This window comes from Aptenodytes patagonicus, chromosome 15 (genome assembly GCF_965638725.1).
Source record: "Aptenodytes patagonicus chromosome 15, bAptPat1.pri.cur, whole genome shotgun sequence".
Classification (NCBI taxonomy): domain Eukaryota; kingdom Metazoa; phylum Chordata; class Aves; order Sphenisciformes; family Spheniscidae; genus Aptenodytes; species Aptenodytes patagonicus.
Window position 1 is genome coordinate 5,719,459 of NC_134963.1, and position 25,668 is coordinate 5,745,126.

Consider the following 25,668-nt stretch of genomic DNA (forward strand, 5'->3'; position numbering starts at 1 on the left):
TGTGCAAAGCTCCGGCGAGGAACTTGCACACCTACCGGCTGCATCGGCGCTTCTGAGGACCGGCCGGTGGCAGGGGGGTAGGTGAAGCTCTCGGAAACCCACTGAGGGGGGCAGACGCGGGGGGTAAGCTGGCAGGGCGATGCGCCAGGTTTTGGCGAGACATCCCCTGTGCTGAGACCCTGGGAAACTCATCCTGCTGTGAGCCGGCAGGAAGGTGAGAGGTGCCTGGTGCTAGAGAGCAGTGTGAGCCAGATCCCTGGAGCTGAAATCCCTTCCCTGCCCCCGGCGGGGGTCTTCACCCTGGGGGTTTGTCAAAGCCCCGCTGGCTCTGTCGGGGAGCCCGGAGCCCAGCCCTCCCCAGCTCCCCAACCCTGGGGCTCAGCTCCCATCCTGCAGCTCCAGCGGGGCTCTAGTGCTTATTGGGTTAAAATGTTGAATGTGCTTCAAGAAAGGGTTCCCCCCGCTGTGTTTAAATCCTGGGAAGCTCAGCTCTGCCCACTGCTCCTTCACCCCTATTTTAGGCAGCTGTGGATTTTCTCTTCCCCCTACCCCAAAATAGCTAAAACTACCTTTTTTATTGAACAAACGCCTCTGAAAATCTGTCTCCTCATCCCCCTCGCTGCCAGGTATTTGGCTTTATTGGCTCAGCCCCGTGGCTCGTTGGCAGTACAGCGATCTGGATTTATCGGACTGTCAGTAACCCCCACTGAAAAGCCTGGCTGTGTGAGGAAGTGCTGTTTACTGAAAATGTCATCTTTTATTTAGACTCCTGCTGCAACCAACCCATGTCTTTTTTTTCAGGCCTGTTTAATTAGTAACCACTGCACAGCCCCTGACACGTGTTCCTGGGTGGTTTTTTTTCTTCTAATAAGCACTAGGTAGCTTGGCTGGGGGCGGGAGGGGGCAGAGAAGGGCTCCTCTGCGGCAGGGAGGGGAGGGAAGCGAGAGCAAGATGAGGAGCCAAGGGCAGCTCAAATCTAATGATCACATGCTCATGAAGCAATGAATCCTAGAAAGGGCATCTCTGCGTGCGTGCCAGCTCGCCTGCCCTCCTCCTCGCACGGCGGCCGTGCAGAGGTAACGGGTGCGATCCCCCCGCCTGGCACCCAGAAAGGTCAGGGATTCGGGTCGCTTCCCGGGCAGAGCTCGGATGCATTAAAGTCGTGATAACTCGAGTGCCGGAGCCCTTCGTCCGTGAGGCTTTCCTGCAGGTCCAGAGGCTGAGCTGAACCTTTCCACCCACTTTCGGGCAGGGTTGGGATCTGTGGCGGCTCTGTGGAGGTTTGGGAAGGGGTTTTAGCACAGGGGGAGAGCTGGAGCAGAGGGCTGCGACTGTAACCGATGGCAGAAATAACTTTTCTTCTCCCTCTCCCCTTTTCTCCCTGCAGAAGAAGGCAGAGGCTGCCCACCGGATCCTGGAAGGACTGGGTCCCCAGGTGGAGCTGGTGAGTGTTACCTCTCGCTGCGGGGAGCGGGAGCCGGGCCAGGTTTGGAGTCATCCCTGGGCTGCGAGCGCGGCACCCTGTGTGTGTGTCTAAGCTGTCAGAAGGAAGCATGCTGCTGGCCGGGACGTCTCGATGGCACAGCACCAAGGCAGGAAGCGAAGTGGCTGAGATGAGTACTGAAACGCAGGCAGACACACACACACAGAGCCCTCTTCAGCGAGCCTTAACCCTTAGGCTCCTTCCTCACATGCCGCAGCGGAGCTGGGTGGCAGGAGGGGCTCCGGCACAGTCTGCCCCTGCTCAGAATGCTGATGGCTTCATCTGCTGATGGCAGCCACAGCACTGGGGCTGTGGGACTGCTGCCTGGCCAGCCAGAATCGTGGTGCTGTGTGGGATGGATGGGTGCTGGGATGGCTCTCCGTCCCACCGCGCTGTAAACGGAGGAGGGTGCTGGAGGGTGCTCTGTAAGCACAGCCCGGTCGCAGCTGCAACAACCTGCAGGTATCGGGACTCGCATGCACCCTATTGCTGTCTCCCTCATGCACAGGGAAGCTGAGAAAAACAATTTATAATAAATTGTCAGTTTGGGGCTGCCCCCTCATCCAGCAAAATCCAGCTGGAAGTCAAGCGATTGATTGCTGGAGGGGTGGCTGAAAACAACCCCTGAGGGGCTGAGTCCTGGAGAAGGGTGCTGGGAAAGGGTACATCTGCAGCGATGCTGCTGGGGGGATCGGAGGGGGACATACGTGGTCTGATGGAGCATCTCTTGCTTTGCACTGGCCGCGGGTGCAATGGAGGGAGCCGTTTCCGCCAGGTGGGAGTGGGCAGCTCACAGTCCTTGGCAGCTGTAATTTGGACTTGCCTTGTGGAGGTGGTACTAATCACTATCTTCCCCGGGTGTGTAAGGGAGAGGTCACAAGGGAATTAGTGCTCACTGCTGCGTGTCGAAGCCCGCTTCCTTGTTTGGGGAGGTAGCGCTCATTATTTTTCCTTTGAGTCACCCGGGTCAAACCCTTTGCTCTCTTTCTGCTCTAAAGATTGGCAGTGCCTGGGGTTGGTGCTTCCTCATCTGAAAAATGTTGTTTCCTTTCCTTCCTCCTGCTGGTTTTTTTTTCTCCTTTTTTTTTTTCCTTTTTTAGTTTGATGCTTTGTCCTTGGGTGCTGACACTGCACAGGGGAGCTGCAGCAGTCTCCAGTGCAAGCCTTTCCTCTGTCACCCTACCTTAGTCCTTGGAGGGCAGGGGAAACCTTTGCTGAGAAAACCCTGCAAAACCCCGTTTGGGCTCTGCGTGCTTCTTGCAGACTCTCTCATCTGTCTGCCCAGAGAGAGACGCTTCCTATGGCCCAGCCCCCACGCCGTGTCGGGCAAAACAGCACCCGGGACCTGCCAACAGCCTCTGAGAGACAAGATGAATAGTCAGATCTTCTTCTGAGTTGGAAAGGAAGCAGCTCCAGGAAGGAGAGCAGCTTTGCATGCTCTGCCTGATGTGCACGCCTGCTCCACCATGTCGCACACGACGTGCACCAGCCCTGGAGCTGCCGCAACCCAGAGTTCTCTTGCAGAGAGGTTGGGGCAGCCTGGTGCTAATCCTGTGCAAAACCTCTGCAAGGAGCGGTAGTGGCTGTCATCCAGATGCAGGGTCTCGGATCGCTATCGGCTCCGCTCAGGCTGCTGACATCTTGCTTTTAGTTGTTCAGAGGGCTCTGGTTATTGCATTTGCAACAGCGATGGTGACGGATGCGCGTCGGCTCGGTAGCAGGGCAGCTTGCCAGGGGCTGATGGTGTGAGGCGAGAGGTCACGGTGGAAATCAGTTAGTCATGGCTGAGAGAGGCTGGAGGTCACCACAGCGTTGGCAAACGATGGCCGTGAGCAGGGTGAGGTGGTATGAGGTCTTGGGTGCTGCTGGCGGGACGGAGCCAGAGGCTGCGTCTCCCTGGCTTGTGCTGGCGTTAATGGTCGGAGGGGCCGTGGCGGGGCTCTGCCTTCTGTCCTGCTGGCAGCAGGTTGCTCTGGGGGGTTTGTGTTTGGGCAAAGAAAGAAATCTTATCACCTGAGCATGTCGATGGGCTTACTGAGGCTGCCTGTAGCGTTAGCTGGAAGGAGGGGGTTTGAGAGTGATCCGGTATGGCATAAATAGGGATTTACCCAGAAGTTTTGCGTCTGTGTGATGGGCTTCCTGTCAAGTTGGAAGCTGCTGGGAGATGGCCCAGCTCGGGTAGGAAACTCTAAATCCTGACTTCAGTCTTTTAAACAGCTCCCTCTGGGCTTTCAGGCTTACAAGCTCTTCACTGAAACTGGTGTCCTTGGGTTGTATGTCTCAAGGAAGCAGCAAGTGTTTGTTGCTGGTTCCCGGCTTCTCACTGCTTTGACCTTACGAGGTCTGGCCCTGCGCTTTTTATCTTAGAGGTGTCATTCATGTCTGATCCTCTTCAGAGGATCCTCGTTTTTGTGCTCCTGGGTTTTTAAACATGCAGAATTGTCCCTGAATCCCTGTGCCATAAGTGGCACTCCTTGCTGGTGCCTCTCCATCCTGTCTGCTGGGGTTTTGGGTGGCCCTGCACCTCTTCCCTGGCCCCTACATCAGCCCCAGCTGATGCAGAACACACCGGTGTGCTGCGCAGTCGCAGCCGCTGCCCTCCGCTTGGCTGGGGCTTGGCTCCCTGTCCCCACGGTGGAGGTCACCCCTGCCCAGGGATCCCCGGGAAGCAGGGATCTGGTTCAGGTCCCAGGAAGCTGGCGCTCCCCTCTAGCTCAGGAGCAGGTTGTGGCTCAGTAAACCAGGACTCTGCTCATTTCATCCCTGCCATGTAGCAATACCATTTTAAAAATGGCCCCATGTTTTCCCCAGGGAGAAATGTCACTGAGATGTGTAGTCTGAACACTGCAATGGCCAGAAAGCAATTGAGACCTTTCACTCTTTTATTTTTAAAGAGCTTTCAGTAAATCCGAGGTTTCTCCAGTAATAGCTTTGCATTGCAATTATGTTTTTCTTAAATGTCAACCCCCAGAGAAATTCCTTACATGTCCCTTACCCTGGAGAAACACTGTGGATGTTTTGAACATGTCACCTTACCCATCTGACCTGTCAGCTTTACTTCTGCTTACTCATTGAGAAAGTTGTAATTCTGTGCAGGTTGCGGATGGCTCTGAGGGAAGATGCTGTTTCTCAGTCCCTGCCCTGTTGAAAATAAAGTTTCTTTAACTATTTAGTCTATGAGGATATATTCTCTATGGGGTAGGTAGAACTTGTCTCCTGGGCTTGCTCCACTGCGTGGGCTGAGGTGCAGTGCCGAGGCTGTTGTGCAGACAGAAATCTCTTTGAGATGCTGGTGTCATGTGGATGTTGGGTTTGGGTCCCAGAGTTTCTTATTTCTGAGTGTCTGGGCATTTCTTTTAGTGATGTGTTCCAGTGCTTGTCTGTTAACACTTAGTTTTGCTAACCAAGAATTTAAGTGGCTGTTTATATCATGGATAAGTAGTAGTGGAAAAGAATCAGCAGCCTTTGGTGAGCTGAGTGGCATCAGGCCATCCGTGATGTCCACGTGCACATGAGCATCTTCTAACCCAGGCGCAAACCAAAACATTTACTCCACCGCCTTCTCCCAGGAGGAAGGTCTCTGTAACTCGCCACATGCCAGCTTCTTTGCTTTGATTTTTATGAGCACAGAGGGAAGAGAGGCACTTCTATTTATCAATATTTCCAGTTCCCGCAGTCCTCTTCCAAGAGGCAGTCGCTGGTCAAGGCAGCCCAGTCAAGCCTTCCCAGGGTGACTGTGGACGTGATGCTCCAGAGCCACGGCTTGATTTCTTCTCTCTGTGGTGCAGACCTGCCTCTCTCAAGCTACGTGATGAGACGGATGTCTGTGTTCCTCTGAGCTTTCCAAGTGTGAGGTGCACAGCCAGCTCTGAGCCTGGAGTCAGACCAGCAGATCTAAGAGGATTCATGATAGAAATACTCCTGGGGGAGTATGTCCCAGTACTCCTGGGACACCACTGAGAACATGTCTCCTTCTGGGGTACCTGCTTGTCCCTCTCGTCTGCCCTGGCTCTGCCAGCACAAGGTGGCTGGGTGTCTCCTTGCAGGTGTCTCCTGGCAGACTTGCAGCCCGCCGTCCCCCCGCAGGGTAGCAGATGCCCGAACGCTGCTGGCAGCCCCGCAGCCCTCCTGGGATATGGTGGTTCATCTCGCCATGTCTGTCTGCCTGGGCTCCTCTGCGTGCCTCTTCCACGTGGGGATTACGTGTGCTTTCCCAGCGAAGAGGGACATGTCCAAGGGCAGCCAGAAGAAAAAAGCTGATGACCTGCTGGTGCCAAGATGCACTGGCGATGGGCTGCAGAGAGTAGGGAGAGATACACCCAGTCTCCTTTCTGTGCAGATTGATGTGGCTGTCCCGGTGTGTGGCAGAGGAGAGGTGAGGCAGTATCTGTTTTTTACAGGGCAGTAGGGACAGGCTGGCTGTGTGGAAAAACAAGCTTCTGTGCCAAGCACCTGTGATAGTGATGGGGAGATACCGTGGAGGAGGTGAGAATAACACCACCTTCAAACTGGAGGAGAAAGGGACCCACCTGTGTTTGCAGGTCCTGTCCTCCTAGTGCTGCTCACCTGGTTGAGCAGATGTTCAGCAGATGTTTTGCTCCTTTCTGTGTTTAATCTGAGATGAAATTGAGTGGACCCAGAGTGTAGCCTCAGCCATATGACCACAGCAGGAAGGTGAGCTGGTTCGTATGTAGCCATGGCCAGGATGCTGCCTTCAGCCAGCACCCAGCCATCACGGATCCCCCTGCCTGTGTTTGGCTACAGATGTTAGATCGCTCACAGCTGGTTCGGTGAAAGTTTGTGGATGGACTGCTTGAAAACTTGGGTGATGTTTCTGTGGTTGGACAGGAGCTACGTTCATTAGGCGCCCAGTTGCTGATGATGGTTGGGCCATGGCAAGCTTTTGATTAGCACAGTCTTGGGCATGTTCACATCAGCTTAGCCGGTAACCAGAAAAGCATTGAAAGGCTTGATCCTGAGCACTCTGTCAGCCTGCTTACGTGGACACAACTGGTGGCAGCTCCTGGAGCACGGCCTGAGCTGTTAATCACAACAGGTGGGATCGAGCGTGGTCTCTGTGGCATCTCTCCCTTCCAGAGGTGGGACCCTGTATCGTGGCAGGTTCCCCAAGGTTACATCACCCTGCAGATGGGAAGGGAGAGGTAGCAGGGGCAGTGACCGGCTGAAGGTGGCCAGGCATGGATCCAGCTCTCCTGACTCCCCGTGGAGGGCCCTGACATGTCCTCACTGAGGGTGCGGTGGGCAGAGCAGCTCCATGATGGGTGCTCACATCTGGTGCTGGAGACAGCCACGGTCACTGGGCTCTCCAAAGGGCAACCCTGGACAAAACACTTGTCCTACCCAAGCCCAGCGCCCCTCCTGAGGGACAGACAAGAGCATCGCTCTACGCATGGGTGCTGACGGACTGCGGCGACATGCTTGGGGACCAACCCGCCCCTGGTGTTGCTGGAAACCACATGGGTGAACACTTGTCCTGCCTGCAGTTGCCTGTGCTTGGCTCCCTGGGAGAGCTCAGGCAGGCTTTTGCGGCGTAGACATAACAATTTGCAGCGCACAGACTGTCTCTTCCCGCTCCCCAAGCCCCCCTTTCCCCTCGCCTCCCCCGTGTCATATGTTCCAAAACGCACTGCGTTTTTCAATCAGTGAATAACAACCACGTATTCCGCCGTGCCGTGTTTATGTGGATTACATCGCAAATTGCTTGTTCTGAGCCAGCTCGCTTGAGCACTGCCTGCCCTCCCACGGGCTGAGCCGGGATGCACCGTGACTCGAGCGGCACCGCCAGGAGCCAGCACCCTCCAGTATGGCTGAGGAGCGGGGCTGGGGGCGACGGGCGGGCTGCTGGGGGGGTGCAGGGACGGGCGCCTGGGCTGGCACAGCTCGGGGAGACGGGAACCTGTGCCGAGGCGGCGGCGCTTCTGACGGGTTTAAGTTTCTAAATGTCAGACCGTACCATTTATGCCTTCATTTTTCTTATTTATTTCAGCCATTATACAACCAGCCTTCAGACACCAGGCAATACCATGAAAACATTAAAATGTAAGTACGTGGCAATAAAGGCTATTTTAAATGTCAGGTTAGGCATTAGGCTGGAGCGGGAGGGATGCTAGCTCGCTCCTAGACCCCAGTTAAAGCTGCCGAGGAATCGCGAGCATCCTTATAGAGCTGGTGTTTCGCTGCTCCGGGTGCCTGAAGCACAAATCAGCTCTAGGAGCAGCTCCAGGAGCCCAGCAGTTGGGAGCTGTAGCTTCAGACGGATGCTGAAGGTGCTGTTTAATTTTCTCAGGGGGGGTGGATGTGGGTCCTGGCCCGGTCTTTTGGTGTTTTCCCAGAGAGCACGCACTTTGGGTGCTTTCTTCTGTGTTTCACGCATACTGAAGTACGAAATCAGCTGCCAGTGCGTGTGTGTCTGTTTGCATGTGGGAAAGATGAGGTAAAATGAAAAAGTTGCAATTACAATTAGATTTTCGTGAAGCACCTCTTGAATGTCTAATAACAAGTGGTTATTTCAAAGATACTTACTGAGACTTAGCAATCATCTAATTTGACTTATCACCTCAATACACGATTTAATCATCAACCTGCATTTAATAACCACAGTGACTTCCTGAACATAGAAGAAATACAACAGATAATGAGAATAGCGATAATTGTGATTATTGTTGGAAATGTAAATAGTCAAACCAGATCTGAAACTTTTATCTGCCTTGAATGAACCAGTGATTGCTCTGAGCTGCCTGCAGCGTGTCTATTTTGGTATGGGCTCGGTCAGCTGGCGATAATCATCTTTAATAATCTATTAACAAAAGTTAATAATCTTTTGCTTTTCAGCAGTATGTTAATTGATGCCAGGGGGATTATAGGGAAAGTTAATGTGCCTCTGCTGTTCTGCTCTGCTGCAGGGGAGCATGGTAGACGCTGGTGGTGTTTAGGTGCTGTCTGTCCCCAAGGGCTGCGGGGAGGAGGAGGGTTTGGTGACGTGACCCTGCTGCTCGCTGCCCGGCCCCGCTCGGTTCCTGCTCCACCCAAGGCTTCCTGTGTCATCCAGGCAATGCACTCGCTGTAAAACATTCAAACCCCAGAGTCACCCCGAGCCCTTCGGCTCCCACAGGGCTCAGCGGGTCCCCGAGCAGCCTCGCTGCCAGCGCTGGGCACTGCCACCCTAAATGCGAGGGTTGTGTTCAGGTACTCGGTGTTGGCCTGGGTGCTGGTAATAAACCCAGGGTGCTGCTGTGTCATGCACCCCTGAGGCAGGGGAGCATCGTCTCCTGGTGGTGGGTGGGGAGGGTGGAGAAGGCTTCTGCGGGGAGGGAAAGCAGACGGAGAAGTCAGTGGGAAACGATTGCTTTTCCTGCAGCTGAGAAATCCCAACAGCTTTTTGCTTCCAGATGTTTCCTTTGCACCTTGCGTTGGCAGTGCATTTACCCCTGGTCGTTTGAGCTTGGCAGATATTGCCGCCAGTCTTGGGCAAGCACCCCCCAGGATTTTGACACTCGTGTGCTTTGGCCTGGGTCTCCCATCATTTCCTCTGGCCGTTGTCTTCGGTGGATACGCTGCCTGTGAAGGCAGCTCTGAGGGGCGCAGAGGATGCAGACGTGTGCCCTCCATCCTGGCCACCTCCCCCAGCCCTCACCGCTCAGGTGTGCTTTTCTAGCTGCAAAGATGTAAAAAAAGCAAACAAAACCCGAGCCACCTCCTCCAGTTCACTGATTCAACGCAGGACTAATGAAGTAGGTGGCGATTTTACTCTTGGGAGAGGTGATGATGCCTGGCAGAGGGTCTGTGCTCCCTGCCGGGCTTGCAGGCCCCTGCTTTTGGAAGTCTGTTTTGCTGTCAGTTCAGGGGGTTGACGGCTGATAAACCACCTTGTACGGAATCAAGTGCTGGTCCAAGGATGTGCTCTCTGTGTTGCTGGTTGTGACTCACCCCTGGCACTGATGGCATGCGGCAGTCACCATCTCTCGGGGTCCCCTGACCCCCCTCTTCTCTTGAAGGGCTCCATGGCCATCACAAGCCGGGCACTGAAGGTGGCAATTTCAAGCTGATAGCTAGTTTTGTCCTTGAAAGAACGAGTTAAAAGCAGATCCAGATACTTCACGGACTCTCCATTCCCCTGCCAATATTTGTGGGTTTGTGATCACATTTTCCTGTGATTTAAACGATTTCCTGTCTTTGGTTGCTGTGTGAAAGCGGGTGCAAACAAGAGGGAACTGACTGCGCAGGTCAGGAGTGAAACCAGTAATGAGACTTGAAGCCCCGTCAAACCAGCTTCCCGTGCCGTCAGAGCTTGTGCTCCTCTCCATCCCTTCCTTTGTAGGCATCTGTAGGGTTATCCCAACCCTCTCGTGTGGCTATAGTGGTGGCGGTGATAGACCAAGGAGAGGTTGGAGCAGGCAGGCTTGGGGTTAATGTTCACTGTAATTAATGCCGCAAAAATACGGGAAGGAAACCACACGTTTTAATGAAAAGCCTCCGTCTCCTCCTTCCAGAAACCTCGCAATTAGCTGCCTTCAGCTGGTTATTGATGCCAGCCGAGCGCATTCACAGATCTAGGTCAGCAGAAGGCCCTTGAACGATCTGGGCTCCAGATGTTTGCCGCTTTTGACCATGGGCCTGTCTCAGAGGTCCTGGGGTCTGAACTGCACTTTGCTACTTGTTGATGGACGGGCAGAGAAATCGGCGTGTCCTGTTTTCCCATCTCTTGTGTCCCTGCTGCACATTAAAGGACATTTGGATGCTTGGGAGGCAGATAGAAAATCAAAATTTCAGTGATTTCTTCCAAACAAATAATTCAGGGTCCTTTGACCAAGATGAAAGGGTATTAAACTTCTCTGTTTTGACCAAGTTATGCTTGGGTGTTCAAATCCTACCTACAACTTCTCCGTGGGCTGCGTTTGAAGATATTTTTTGTTCTTTCCTTGTTCTTAATATGTTTGTGCCTTTCTGCTCTGGAAGAGCAGCTTCTGCTCCGTAGTCTGGAGGTGGCTGTTTCGGTAGGAGATGGAGTAAATCCTCGGGGTGCTGGGAGACATCAGCCAGATGCATTAGAGCACCAGAAGGACAACTGCCAGGACACCACAGGTTATATTTTGCCAAGGTGTAATTGGATGCAGATTCTTCCGAACAACTTCACCCTACGCAGATTTAGCCATGATGGAAAAGCCTTTTGGCAGATTGCTGGAAAACCATCTAGGTTGCGATTCTGTCCACAGAACCTCATTGCATGCTGGCTCTGTTGTGCTAAATAGAAACTGCTCCCACATGAAGCTGGTTTGGAGCCTCATACCTGGGCACAGGAGGATGGCCAGGCTGTTACTATTCACAAATACCTTTTTTCTTTTTCTTAAACATTTCCTAGGGTGGATTTTTTTTTCTCAGTTGAATGTTTGCAAGTGTCAGTGGGAAGGCATTTGAATATCACAAAGCCAGGATTCCTCGATTTCTCTACAGCAGTACTCTCCGCCTTGCAACACTAGTTTAATTCTTCCTGCTTGTTTGCTTTGCTTTTCAGTTGGGATGAGTCACTTATGCTGATAGAGCTGACTGGGGAGTTACGGGGAGAATTTCTACTCTTACTAAAATGTTACCGGTCTCTTATTTTCATGGAGTTTTATGGCCTGTCTCCTATTCAGTACAGTTAAAATTAATTTCATGCCCCAGTTCATTCCAGTGTTAGCAGCTTCAAAAGCTTTTAAGTCCTATTTAGCTGCCTCGCTGTGCTCTGTTACCCATCTGCTTGCGTCCCTTTGGTTCACCTGCGAGCGCAGGCTTCGAGCAAACGTGGTTAATTTTGTATGCTACATCTGCCGTGTGATCTAAGGCACCGCTGAGTGGTTTGTGCCAAAGACTTGACCTACCTTTGATGGGACCGTGTCCTTTCTGTATGAAATACCTGCTTTGTTGGAGGGAAGGGCTCTGCCACTGTCTCATCGAGAAAGAAGAGAGCAAGATGGTGTTTAGCGCCCTCATTTTCATAGGGATGGGGTGAGCTTTGCCCCCGTAGCTAGCTTGGCCCTTGCTGTTTTTCAAGGTGTGACTTTTTTGGCTTTGCAATGGACTGACAGGTTCCTCCGAGATGCGTTGCAGCCCCGAACACAACTGGAGGCCACTTGAATGATTCTGCATCAGTTGAGGAGGTTGCAAAGACCCCCTTTTTTTTTTTATTTTGCTGAAATACAGCAACAAATGCAGAGGACGCTGCTTGTGCACTAGTTAAGCACCAGCGCATCTGGTCTAGATCTCTTATTTCAGTGTTTTGCCAGCTGGATGTACAAGGATGAGAGCTGCTCTTCCTACCCTGCCATGGTAGTGATTTTGTGTATTTTCCAGACTCCTGGCACCAAAGATATTAACCTTCTTTCCTCGAAGTGTTTGAAAGATGACAAGATGTTGTTCACATGAGCAGGATCAATTACCTGCTGTCTACCTGGAGACATATTCTCTGAAGGGGCCTTCATCTCTACGGCAGGAGATTCCTGCTTGGTCAGCCATGAAAAACAGCCCGGCAGGACTCTCCTCCACCCTTTCCCGAAGCAGTCATCTTAAAATCATAGTCTGTGGGATTTGCGTTTGAAAGCAAAAATGTGAGCTTCTGAGCCTTGAAAAAGCACACAAAAGGACAACTGAAAAGCCCAGGGTAAGTAGGTGCAAGGTGCTGTTCACAGGGTTTGCTTTAAACCTTCCCTTCAAGAGTTTCTCCTTGCTTTTACGCTGAAATTCAGAAATGTTGGGGTGAAACCAGGCTGCATCCCCTTGAAATGCTTGGAGAGGTGTCGGGGAACCAGGGTCTGAGTGTACAGTTCAAACAGATCAAGAGCTTGGTGTGATTCTGCGTTTTCTTGCATATCCAGATCCAGCGGCAGCAAGGCTGTGTGTACCGTTAATATTTGCACATCTGGGTTGCTGTCTGCAGCTGATAGCTTTTCGGGGGGGGGGGGGGGGAACTTTGCCTCTGCAGAATCAAAATCTGAAGTCAGGATTTTCAGAGAGGTTTAGGGGCTTCTGAATATCTTTGTCTTTTCAAAATGCCCCCCTCGCCCCTGTCTCCCAAAAGAGCAGAACAGCCTTCTTCTGAAAATCTAACAACTACAGCTTTCCAAATCACTTGTCACTTCGGAAAATTTAAGTCATCTTTTCATTACTGGCTGTTTAGGGGGTTTAGTAGCACTGGATTGCCTCTAAATTCATCGTCAAAGCCTGACATGTAACACAAATGCTCTTCCAAACCCTGTCATTACTAATGCATTCTCTTTCAGGTCTTTTTATTAGTGCTTGTAGACGTTTTCCTCATTAGAAATTCACCTAGCAGCTCCCCGCTCATCCCATTCAAGGTTTCTCTTCTCTTTTATTCTCTGTTGGCATGTGCTAGGGCAGAAGTATTACCTTGTGATGAATTACTAAATGATGGAGACACACACTGCAACCTTCTGCTTCTTTCTCTTGCCAGTGAACTGTGAAGAGTTCTAAAGTGTAAACCAGCCAAGTACTGGTTTTGGGTGGACTATCTTGCAACACCTGGGCTTGCAATGTCAGCTTGGGCTTCGAGGGAAGGCAAAGGTATAGGACAGGCGCCTGACGGGTGGCTAGAAGTGCTTCTGTACTTGCACTTGCCTCATTTTGGTCCTAAGCTCGTAGGTGCTAAAGGGGACGGGCATGAATTTCCCATCTGATGTTAAGAACTGTGGTTATGGATGTAGCTGCTGCCCAGGGGAGTCACTTGAGCATCTCGGTGGGAACATCTTCACAAGGAGATGGCACCGCGGGGACCTGGACAGGCTGTGCTGGGGGTCTGGCCAGGGCAGGCTCTGATAACAAGGCACCCATGTTTGCGAAGGCATCTCCTCCTTGGAGCACAAGCATCGCACTGGCCTCAACATGTGAACCGCCGGGTGAATTAGCAGCGCAAACTTTTTCATGGATTACAGTGATGACTTTGGACCTCCAAAGCTGAATGCATTTTGGACCTGCAGAGGACGTGATTTGAGAAGCTGGGAGACCTCTGGATAGCTTCTTTCTCTTGAGTGTTGTTTCTGGGCACAAACACAGCCTGCCCGACTGTACATCCAGAGTTACGAACCTCTGCCACTCCGTTCAGAGGCACTGATGGTGCTGGGGGTTTAGTCCATCCCAATGCTCAAGGGCTCTGGGATAAATTAACTGAAGATCTGCTTTGCTTTCCTTCCTCAGAAAGTGTTTCTGGATATTGCAAGGAAACTGCTCCAAACAGCTGGCTTTCCAGGAACGTGCCCTGCCTTGGGGTTAATAGGTTACAGTGTATTACCAGCTGGAGCTGTGTGCTCCCGCCATTTCGGAGCAAAGAAATGAATGAGTGCAATGACCCGTGAACAGGATGACCTGCTCCCTGCCCTCTCTGCAGGACGTCTTGCAGCTAGAGGGGTAGGGAATCAGTGACTGCCCTGAGCTGCGGCGTGGGATCCTGGCATCAGCGATGCATAGGAGCGGGCATACCTGGGGGGACACAACTGTTTCTGTACGCTCTCCGTTGCCTCTTGGCTGGTTTCACCTTGGAGCATTCTTGCTGTGCTCCTCGGGTCCCGTGGTTTGCAGATCTCCAGTCTCGCTGGCAGCGCTTTGTTTGGCTGGAGTTACCAGGAGGCTCCTCCGTTTCCGACCCTCGCCTGCATGATCAATCTCGCTGTACAATGGCTTTGCCAGCTGCTCGCTGCCTCCTTCCCATCGCTCTTTGCAGACTTGATCTCTACTTTGTTTGCACTGGCTGTTTGATGAAAGACGTTCCTGTGTAATTAAATACCCCTGATTAGTTTTGATCAAATAGCAAACTTCCTTTCATCTCGTCTTGCACCAGCTGAAGGCCTCTGCAGGCGGGCTCGGCCAGGTGTGCTACGGTGCATTGGCTCTTTGTATCCTTGGGAGTCTTATCCCAGGGCTTTGGCGGCGTCCACACATGTGTACACACCAGCACCGACGCGCATGTGTGCGCGCACATCCTTTTAAGATTGTAGCCTCCGGAGGGATCATAGCCAAGTCATTCGTGTGGACCTGAGCCAAGTAACTCAAAAGTCAGAGTTACGGGTTCTCTCCTTGAGGGGCTCCATTGTGATAGCCAAAAAACAAAAACAACCTTGCGCCAAGCCAGTTAAGGTGGACGCAGCTGCTCCCACAGGGCTCCCTTTGCTTGCTTGGAGTGGGAGATGTATTTCATTCCGTGGTTTGGAGGCTGGCTCTGAGAACCACGCTCAGGTGTGGGGCTCACCGGTTAGGTCAGTGGGGCTGTAGAATGAGCTATGCAAGGATGAAAAGCTCTTGCAGAATCGCACCCAAAATTATAGATAACATTTGAATCCTGCTTCCTGTGCTGGTGGCAGGTGACAATCAAACATCAAGTTTTGAGTTTGGTTTACCTTGTTTAATCTCTGTTTCTTCCTGCTGCCTGCCGGTGCTTGTGGGGAAGTGCTGGGCACTGGTGGGGCTGCCCCAGGCTCCCCACCTGGGTCGTGCCCCATTTCAGGCTGGTACCTGGTACCGGGGCTCTTGCTGCACTCGTCCAGTTGATACCTGACCCCCAAAGCAGGTGACCTGCTGCTCCTGGGAGCCTCTGCCACCCCAGACTACAAACAAACGGTGGGCCTCTGATGTGGGGAAAACCCTGAATCGCCCACAGCCTCCGTGGCAGACTCGGCTTACCCTTGTCCTGCTGGGATGGTAGAAGGAGATCATTGCCGGTTGAGTTCACTGGCAATGAGGACAGAAATCCTCAAGGCATTCGCAGAGCGGTTAGAGAGAAGCAGCAGCCCTGGGCTCCCAGTGTGAGGCTGCACGTCCCCGAGCGTGGACGAGAGCTGTTGTTTTGGGGACTGGCTGGCTGGAGGTGACTCCGTGCCTGAGGTCTGCAAAAGCTCAAAGGGTCGATGTCTCTCTGGAGAAGGCTGTGGTGGTGGTGTGACCCGCACTGGCTGAACTCCCCTCTCTGCAGAGGAGCAGAGAAGGTGCAGGAAAGCTCCTCTGGTGACCAAAAGGCTGGGATAGCTTTTGGCACAGAGAAGGTAACTGGGCATCGTGTCCTCACCTCGGCGAAGAGCTGCCTTCAGAGGGAAGCGTTAGAAATGTATAAAACCAGGGCAGCTCTGGAGTAGGTGAGTGGGAAACGTGTAGTCACGGTGTCATTGCAGCCGGTGCTGGGGGACGCTACGTGAAGCTGAGAGCCTACCAGAAAGAAGGGCTTTCCCCGTAGGCACACCAGGGAGCTGTGGGGCCCATGGCCGCAGGGAAGGCAGAAACGCAGGTGGGTTCCAGCAGTGATTAGATGAATTGTTGACCGCAAGGATGGGGATGTGCCATCTGGCAGCCCCCAAACCCCAGCTCACCAGAAGCTGGGTGGGCTCCGTGTCTCGCTGGGTCCATCCCAGCCTGCGTGGGGCACGGCCAAGGACAGGGCAGAGAACTTGCACGTCCTCCTGACCTGGCATGGTGTGTCATGTGCCAGCACAGCAATACTTAAAACTGTCCACGAGAGTCACTGTTGCTTTATCTAAGGAGCCTCTATTCCTTCTGCCTGTGAACTGCCTGATTTCTTCACCCCGTGGAGGTTCAGGGCTCCATCCCTGATGCTTTTCGTGTGCACCAGCAAACCGCAGGCGGGGAGCTGTAAGGATTTGGGCTGCCGAAGAGGACGATGAAGGAGGATTGGTGCACTGCAAGAATGACCTTTCCCATGTGCTGCTCCATGCTGGTTATTTCTGTGCAAGACTCCCAGCAGACAGCCCTTACCTTCCCCGCCTGTGCCACAGCCGTTGTGCTTGGCTCTCTGATTTGCCCAGGGAGCACAGCGTGTGCTTTGGAGACATGTGGCCCGAATTAACCTCTCTGCAAATGGTTTCTAAGTAACAGCAGTACATGTAGCAAGATAAACTGTGAAGCCTATTTATATTTACCAAGATTGTATTAACCTTTGAAAGGTTGACCTTATGCAAAAAAAAAAAAAAAAAAAAAAAAAAAATGAAGTGGCAAAAACATTTAGGGCATGAGGGGGTTTTGTTGTTGTTTTTAGTCCTTTCACTCTTTGATTACTGCAGCCTTGGCGGTGGTAAACATACACCGGCTTTCAAAGCATTCCTGATTTTTGCAGCTGCGGAGCCATTAAGTCTTTGCCTGTATTAGCACTTTCAAGGTCAGCCATGATGCAAAACTCAAGGCAACCCATCAGCTGCGTAAGAGCTGCAAATTTTCTTCATTTACTCTTCTGTCTCCTGATAACTTGTGCGGCAGATCCAGCAGCAGCGTGTCAAAGACCCACATTGCTCCTGGATGTCACCCAGGCTGGCGTGGGGAGGGCAGGGGTTGATTTTAGCTGTTCTGGCCCCAAGGGACAATCCATGACCCCTTGCTGGTGGGCCATCGCACACATGATCATCATTAGCATCACCCCAGTGGTTTCCCAGTGTTAGAGTTTCCATCAGAATTGGAATAAACAAACACAATGGGAATGTGTCTTTTGGGCACAGTCTCCCGTCGGAGCTTGTTCGCACAGAGCTGAAGCCTTGGAAGGAAATCTGTCTGACGGGGTCTCTGCAGGAGGATTTGCTGCACGCTGTGGGACCACACGGCGCTGGAGCTGGTGACGAAAGCTCACCGTGTGCAATGCGAAGGGATGAGGGAGCATGTGAGGAGCCGGGGCTCGGTTGGGAGGAGAGTCTGTGGGTGGGCAGAGGAGCGCCTGGTGTGCAGGGCTGGCAAACGGGTGCTGGATGCTGCTGGACCGACCTCGCCTGCGGGTCCAGAGATGGATGCTCTGGAGCATTCGGCACAGCACAGGCCCCGCTCCTCGTTTCTTATGCCTCCCTCCCTGCACAAGCGGGCAGACATCGCTGCAGCTCTGTGCCTCAGTTTCCCTAATTTTTAAAAGCAAGTGAATGCTGTTTGCACAGAGGTGAGTGGTGAGGTTTAGCTCAGCCAGTCGCCTGCAACCCTCTTTGAGGCTCCTTGGTGGATGCACCACCCAGACAGAAACAAAAGACAGTGACGCTGTGTGATCCAGCCGGGAGAAGCCTTTGGCAGCAATGTTTATTAATATATCTAATGAGGTGGCCTCTCGTCTTTGCAGTGCAGCCCAGAACAACAGCGGGTCCTTTGTAAACATGCTGTCGAAAAAGAGCAAAGGCAGAAAGTGCCCTGTGCATGGATATATTAGATTCCCCCCTCCCCCCAAAGATCAATGCCACTTTGATTTCTGAAACAGAATCAAAGGACATGGCTTGATATTCCAGCCCTCGCTCAAAACCTTTGTGGATCCAAGTGTCTGCTCTGCAGGAGCCTTCAGCCCCATCGCTTGGCTGTGCCTTCTGCCAGTGCTGGTGCTGCCTGGAATTGGGAGTGCATGGGGATTTGGGGCTGTGTGGCTCGAGCTGGGGATACTGGAGTCTGTTCCCAGCCGGTAGCTGTTGTTTTCTGTTCGTAGGAGGAGTTAGGAGTGCCGCTTGCTAGCACTACCATGGAAATTAAGGTGTATTTTTGCATCAAAGCATTCAAGGCAAAGTCAAAGGGAATGAAGATGTAGTGCAGCTCAGGCAGTCGTCAGGGACTCCGTGTGTATCCCATACCTCTGGTAACTAATTAAGAGGGGAAAACAGAAGTTACAAAATCCGAACGGTACTATTAGGACCAAGAATCAAGCCCGATGTGTTTCCTCCTTGGTAAACTAAAAAGAGGCCACAAAGCTGCGTGTGGCTGTGCTGTGCTGGAGAAGAAATCATCCCTGTCCCAAATCCTGCTGCCTTTCCTCTAGCAGCCGTACTTGATCTTGGAGGTTGGTGGTTGAAGACCCCAGGCCCAAGGAATTGCTGTCCTAAATAAACCTGCTGATTATGGGGTGCCAGTACTATGGCGGTGCCCCCAGGCCCTGCTCCGGGTCCCTACGTGCAGGCGGGCTGGCATCCCACGGCACGCTGCCGGAGCAGAGGTGCAACCTTGGCGGTGGGCTGGAGGGACCTGGGGTCCCCAGGGCAGCGCTTGCCGCGGGATCACTGTCGTTCCCCGTATGTGCCAGGGCATGGTTTAGTGGTGTAGCAAGAAGAGAGTTTTAAAAGTGAAAAATTTTTATACTTTCTGCGATGTTCTCCATCCCCAAATTTAGCCAGAACTGCCCCCAGTCCTCTCTCTAAGTGAGCTGGACTCTCTGCCCCTTCCCAGTCTCTTTTGCTGCTGATTAGGTTTAGGGATTTATGGGGGGAGGACGGTGTTTTCTCTCCTCCCCACTAACCAGGCAGGGAGGGGAATGAGGAAGCAATAAGGGTGTCTTTCCATTCTGCTAAATCCTGCAGAACATGCCTACATGAGACTGTTAAGCTTCTGATCAGTAATTACACACCGCAGCTCTGCCTTTAATCGGGATAAAAGGCTCAAGGAAACTCCTTTGCCCCTGGTCTCTACCTTTTGCCTAGAGGTTTTATTGCTGTGAATATTAGTAACAGGACCAACTGCAGGAGCTCAGCTCTCCGGTTCGTGCAGACTCTGGAAGCCCGTGCAGCCTTTCCCGCCGCTTACTGCTTTGGCACTGCTTCTCTTTGAGCAATTATTTCATGCTGTGTTTAGAAAGAAGAAGAAACCAGGGGGGTGTCTGGGCAGACGCCGGGTTGGTTGCGGTTGCAGTGGCTAGTTTCTCTCGAGGTCCCAATTCTGCAAGTGGCTGAACTTTCCTGGCTGGTTCGTTTGCAGCTTTGTTAGGCACAGCTCCAAGAAAGCAAAAGGTTAGAAGATATGTGCTGCGAGCCCTGCCGCAATCCTGCCTCCTTATCAGCGTCTCAGAGCCCGGGTGTGAATAACCCCTTGGGAGTGTGCGCTGACAGCTCCCTCACTGCTGGCCCTGGGGACCGGGGCGGCTCAGGGTAGCCTCTGTTCAGGGGGTGCTGGGGGGGAGCCACCTTCTGCCACGCAGAGCTTGGCCTGAGCCCCCCAACTCTTGGGACCCCATTGGGTTTTTGCAGATCAAAATGTAAAAATAATCAAGAATCAGCCTGACCCGTTGGTAAATGCAGAGCTGAACATCTGCCCATGTTCAGCGCTGAGCACACGGTAAAGGTTTGCAGAATTGGGAGTTTATTAATTTAGTTTTCAACTTTAGTCCCGGTTTTACCAACAGATGTGGGTGAAGTTCCTTGTGTTGGAGGGTTTGTTGGTCTTTCTCTAAAGCTGGCGCGAGGTCCCCAGGTAACCGCGTTTGCGGCTCTGAAGTTGATGCAATTCCGAGTTAAGGTGGAAACTGCGCTGTGAACTCCTTTGGGAGTGGGAAGAGCCAGGCTTTGGATTTTAGCCGCCTCGTTAATCTGATCTCATCTTTTTTTTTTCTTTACAGAAACCAGGCAATGCGGAAAAAGTTAATTTTGTACTTTAAGAGGAGAAATCATGCTCGCAAACAGTGGGTAAGTGATTCCCCTATACCTTAGTTTAGTTGTATAAAGCAGCGTAATTTATTATGTGAGAAAGAAGAGGACGTTTTCCAGCAGAGAAGTGCTGGTGCTCAGTACTTTGCCTGTTGCATTGCTGTGGCATCTCTTATGCTTAAAATAACTTGGATGTAAAGAAGAGGTCCCCGATCCTGCTGCAGGCAGCACCTCCCTCCACAAGTACCCCCTGCAGAGCAAACACGCTGGGTTGGCTTAATCACTGCAGAGCCCTTCACTGATCTCGGAGAGCCTATTCACAGCGTACATGTCTATTTTGTGAGTAATTGAACCCTAAGAGAGGTGTGAAACAAGCTGACTCTGCTTCCGATAAATGGTCTGGAGGCTGATCTGACTCTTTCCAGCTGACCACAGAGCGATGGGCTAGGAATTTGTGGTTTAAAACAAAAATCAAGCTCTGCGCCAGTTCATTTCTAGGCAGCTTTGCCTGTGGGATAGTTCCAGTGTCCTTCAAGGAGACAGTTCTTGGTTAGGTAAGGGGGAAGGTGGGGTTTATTATGAGACTTCAAAAGCATTTGTTGCAAGTCCCTAGTAAAGAGGGGAGAAAGGTCAAGTGGGATTTACAGAATTTACACGTTTTTGGCACTGGCAGTTGCTTGCGGTAGTCACCGGCGGGAACTGGGAGGCGAAACCAGCACAGAAGGGGAAATGCCAGAAGCAACCAATGGCCCCACCGGGAAGGTGGATTTTGTGGCGTCTTTCCGTGAAGGGCGATTCAGCTCGTGATGCAGGGCTTTGCGTTTTATGTGGAAGATGTCAATACCGGTTCCTGATTCGGTGTCTGTTCTGGGGCAGGCTCAGGTGCTGGTGTTAGTGTCTTAAGTTGCAAGTGGTGCAGGTTTTCTCAATGTCCTTAGTGCTGGTTTTGGACAGAAGTGCTCTGGCTGGGAGGAATTGTTGGAAAAATTCAAAATAATCAGCCTGGGAAGTGGTTTGAAGGCTCTGCCTTTAAAAGCAGGTTTCAATACAGATATTTCTGAGCCAGTGATCAAATTATTTTCTTACTTATGGTGAATAAAAGCATGTTCCTTTTCTTTCCTGTGCTTCATTTTTTCCCCCAACGTCCTGTAGCAATCTTCCAAAAGCTACAGATCTTGCACTCCAAAGGGATGGTTGGGTCTCCTGTTCGTGTCCGAATACGTGTTTGTTTAGTCTTTTCCATGATAAAACTTCTTCCAGGTTTCCAGCAAGGGGCTGCAAAGCTTACACCTTCAGTGCGACCCAGCGTGGCAGTCAGGTAGCTGCTCAGGGCACCTCGCCTGCCGCAGCTGAGGACTTCTGCAGTTGTGGGAAGCGGATCAATATTCCCTTCCTCAAAACAGGGATTGCAAAACATCGTGTGGTTTTATGGGAACCAGAGGGAAACTGCCCAGGAGCTGCTTTCTGGTGGAAATGGCCGGTTACTACGCTAAATCTAGAGTGAGTCGCTCTGTTGTGAATATCGAGGAGCTGGGGAAAAAGGTTTAATTAGGCTGCAAGAGCACAGTTCCTAAAATACGGCTTGCAGTAATGTTGCCTGTCATGCAAAATAGGTGAATTTCTGCCAGCCGGTTTATTCAGTGTCCTTGAAAGGGGATTTTTCAGTTTAGGGAAGCATTTTGCCTATTCTACAAAATAGGCAACATACGGTTGCTGAATTTGCAAAGTGAATACATTTGCTGATTCTGTTTGCAAAATGGGTACGCTTAGCTATTTTTCTGCCTATTTTGTATCAGACCCTATTTTTAGCAAAGCCCATCTATGTGCCTACATTTCTTTCTGGCTTTTTTTACTTTCTGGGGTATTGTTGCTGCCCAGGGCTGGCTGGAGCAGGGTCAGAGCTCAGTCCCTGCAGGGTCCAGCCCCGAGAGCCCCACCAGAGGATCTGCAGGGCTTCTTCCTGCCTCCACCGAGGTCGGCACAGCAGAAGACGTTTAATTGCCATCAGAGGGATGATGCTGCAGAGAGAGAAGGGTAAAGGGAGCTGTTCTGGCTGTGAGAGGTTTATCTCCATCAGCCAGGGAAACAAAACCGTGGGGCTTGCGTAGCAATTGGACTGGTTCCTCCTGTCACCTTCGCTCTTGCCCTCCCCTCCAAAGAGCTGCTCCGCTCCCTGGAGCTGCAAGAGCGTGGGCTTGCGGGGAGGGCTCAGGCTTGGCACAGCCTACAAACTGCCTTCAGCTGCTACGGCGGCGTTACTATTCATCCATTTTTAGATACGCATGTCAAGTCCGATTTGGCTCGCCATCACTTACTTGTGTGATTGAGAGGCTGATGGGCTGGTGAGCCCAGCCGGGAAGGGGAGCAGAGGAAGCGCCGATGCTAAAAGCCAGCACAGACGGTTGCTCAGGAATGGACACGCTTGTTTAAGGCTGCTCAGAGGATGCTTGAAGAAGGAATAGACGCTTCTGCTCCTGAAGCACCTGACCGGGAGCTTCTCCTGGTGATTAAGCTGTGAAGATCTAGGGAATGCACAGTGCTATAAGGTGCCTGTAATCTTGGCTTTTGAAGGATGGCAAAAAGTTGCAGGGAGCATGTATCCCAGCTGGACCAAAAAGTGCTAGACAGGGATGCTGCAGACCAACCCTTCTGTGGTGGGGTTTGAAGCTTGCGTGGCAGGGAGGATCTCTTTGCTCCATGGTGGGAAGGGGCTTTAAGAATGCAGGCGCAAGTCAGAAGTGCTCAGCCGGTCTGTAACAGAGATGTGCTCTGGAGGGCCGAGTTGTGTGAACAGGGAGCTTTGGTACTGCCTGCCCCGCTGCCGGGGTGTGAGCACGCTGCTGGGGAAATCAAGAGCGTGACATTGATGGTTTTTTTCCATCTGCAAATACCAGTTCCTTAAAAAGAGGAGTTCTGGATAAAGATTTCATCAAGTTGTCCCAAAGAATGGAGGAAAAGGAAGAAAAAGAGCTGCCCCACCTGCTGCGAAACAGCCCGGCAGCTGTGCCGGGGCAGTGGCAATGCGGGACCCAGCGCCAGCTCATTCCCACGGCGGATGAAAAACCTTTCAAAGCCTCAAAGCTTTTCACTAGACCGAGCCCTCGTGCTGGGCTGTCCCCCAGCCACGCTGCGGGCTGGCACACAGCACGGGGCACCGGCTGTCTCCTGGCGCTGAGGCTTGATAAACTTTGCGGGGTATTTTTAGCCTCTTCCCAAATGCGATGCTCTGAAAGCAGGAGGATGTAGCAGATTTGCTGGCAGGGTGGGAGCTCTCGTTTTCAGGGGGGCTGATAGCATCGCTTCAGGAGGGGTAAAAACGCAGCAGCTGTGATTTCTCCGAGCTGCCGCGGTTTGTTGGCATTACCTATAGCTCCTCGCCCGCAGGGCAAGATTCCCCTTGGTGGCTTTTAGGGCATTTTTAGTTTTGTTCTCATTCCTCGCTTTCATCTTATGGCCGTTTCCTTTAGCTCCTGCCAAAACCCAAGCATCTCCTGTGCATGTGTGTGGGGCAGGAAAGCCTCTGGCTCCGGGCGAGCAAATGGGAATTAATTTATTTGCGGGGGGGAGTGTTAGTCTGCATCAGTTGCGGGGTTTGATGTGCTTTGTCCACCCCACATAATTGTCAAGGTACCTCCAAAAGGCCATGGGGATCACAAGACGTGTTGCTGCGCTTGGGTTATGGCCGGGTCTGGGATGGCTGGACCAAACCCATGTTTCAGGATCGGCGTGACGCCGACCGTGGGTTGCTGCGGGTGCCTGGCACCAGCGACGGGTTGCGGAGCTGCCGGTGCTTGGGGTCCATGGCATGGCTGACCCGCTTGGCTCAGTGTAACCCAGCTGCCTCCTGACCTGGCGTTTCCATTGGTTTGGGGTTATTTTTACCTCTCCCCATTATTTTTTTTTTTTGGTGGCTGAGAGCCAGTGAGACGAGAGCAGAGTGCATCTGGGAAATCCTACAGCCTCGGACTTCCCTCTGGTCGTGGGGCGGTGATGGCAAGAGATGAGTTTATTTCTTTGAAATCTGGATTCCCCCTGTCTCTGCTGCGGTGCCGAGCGTGGTGCCGAGTGTGCCGGTGCTGAGCCGCCCGTTCTGGAAAGGGGGGGGGGGGGCAGGAGGCGACCTGGGGTTTGCCATTGATCATTTTGCAGAGTGACACCTGCTTTCGCTTCCTGATTTGGGGCCTAGAAGGCATTTGTTTCACTCAAAATGAAACCTTAAAACCCCCTCTGGTCACCCAGCTGCTTTCACATGAGGCTGGGCTCCATCGCTCCGCTCCTGTTACTCGCTGCAGCCGTCGGGGACCGTGGCCGGGCATCTTCTTGGTGTGGACCTCACCTCTCTGTGGGTGTTGTCCTCCAGCAAGAGAGTGGCTGGAGGAGGGAGGAGCGATTCGGGAGGTGGTGGGGGGAGGCTTATTTGTGTTGCAAATGATATTTTAAAGTTGTGGTTACTGGGCTGGTCCCATAAATACCAGGGAGAAGTGCAGTGCTGGACCTGTGTGGGCGGCTGGGTGGGTGTGCCATGAGGATGTCATCTGGGGCTACATGGCACGGAAACCCCTTGCAGCGCTGCGTTTGGCAGAGCCTGGGTTTGCCGTCGGTGGGGATGCGCTCGTCCCGCTCCTGGGCCAAAAAGGAGGAGGAGCAGCAGCTGGAAAAATACTTATGTTTTCTGGGACGGTGGAGGAGCTGGGGGTATCACGGTGCGGCCGGCCCACCAAGCCGTATGGCCTCGGACAGGGGCCGGGTGCCTGGCTCTTGGTTTCGGGGAGCCAGGCCTGTGCACAAAGCTGCCCTGTGGCCCCAGTCCTGTCGGCGCTGCCAGCGCGGAGCCATGAGTGCCAGGGACGGTGTGTGTGGGTGGGAAGGGGTGCCCGGCTGCGGGCGCCTCAGCAAGCCTCTCCCTGGCATGGCGAGCTGGCGGCTCCGAAATTACAGCTCTGTGCACGCCCTGCTCACATGGTGGGGACCTGCTCTCCTGCCCTCCTGTGCCCCCTCCCAAAGCCATGTTTCAGTCCCTTCTTGCTTGGTGGCCTCAGGCAGGCGACTTGCCCTCTCCCCGTGCGTGGCCAGCCATGTCGGAGCAGGGGCTCTCCCTCCCCAGCACTGGGGCTTTGGTTGCTGAATCAAGCACCCAAGGCGCTGGAGGATGCTCAGGCAGAAGATGTGGTGGGTGGGCAAAGCCACGCTGGGCAAGAGTCCTGGTTTCACCAAAGATGTTGGGGCTGGAAGGGAAAAGCCTGAGGGTACCTGATGGCCTGTTTTGAGAATTTACCCTTGGGTTGGTCCCAGACCCTGGAGCGTGTCCATATCCTAATAAACCGTATTTCTTTAAGCAACGTGACTCACGCTCAGCCTGAGCAGCCATCGAGGGACAGACCTGGAGGAGCTGCCCTTCCCAGGCACGTCTCCTGAGCTCCCTCTCTCCCTCTGCCCTTTCAGGAACAGAAGTTTTGCCAGCGCTATGACCAGCTGATGGAGGCCTGGGAAAAAAAAGTGGAGCGCATCGAAAATAACCCCCGACGCCGTGCCAAAGAGAGCAAAGTGCGGGAATACTATGAGAAGCAATTCCCAGAGATCCGGAAGCAGCGGGAACTGCAAGAGCGCATGCAGAGGTTAGAGGAGAAGCGGTAGGAAGGGGCTGAGCTGGTATCGGACAGCCTTTCTCTTTTCTTTGGGGATGGGTGTGGGATTTGTTCACGGGAGGAGCAGGCTGGGATGGCTATCGGTCCCTTTTCTCCCCTTCTAGTCGAAGGCAAAGCCAGCAGACAAGTAGCTTTGCTGCTTTTTTCCCCAGGGGGGCTCAG

At 52.7% G+C, this 25,668-nt stretch overlaps 1 protein-coding gene across 9 annotated transcripts in view; it reads left to right on the top strand.

Annotated features, from left to right (window-relative positions):
• The window catches only part of NCOR2 (nuclear receptor corepressor 2), a 258,314-nt gene that overhangs the window by 141,565 nt on the left and 91,081 nt on the right, over positions 1-25,668 (top strand). For 5 of the 9 annotated variants that reach the window (XM_076352524.1, XM_076352529.1, XM_076352530.1 and 2 more), the window contains exons 7-10: positions 1,389-1,445; positions 7,492-7,544; positions 19,834-19,900; positions 25,304-25,491. In XM_076352524.1, coding sequence (XP_076208639.1) covers positions 1,389-1,445; positions 7,492-7,544; positions 19,834-19,900; positions 25,304-25,491 — 365 coding nt within the window. The remainder of the gene's footprint in view (positions 1-1,388; positions 1,446-7,491; positions 7,545-19,833; positions 19,901-25,303; positions 25,492-25,668) is intronic. The other 4 variants (XM_076352527.1, XM_076352535.1, XM_076352528.1 and 1 more) reach the window with 1 other exon arrangement.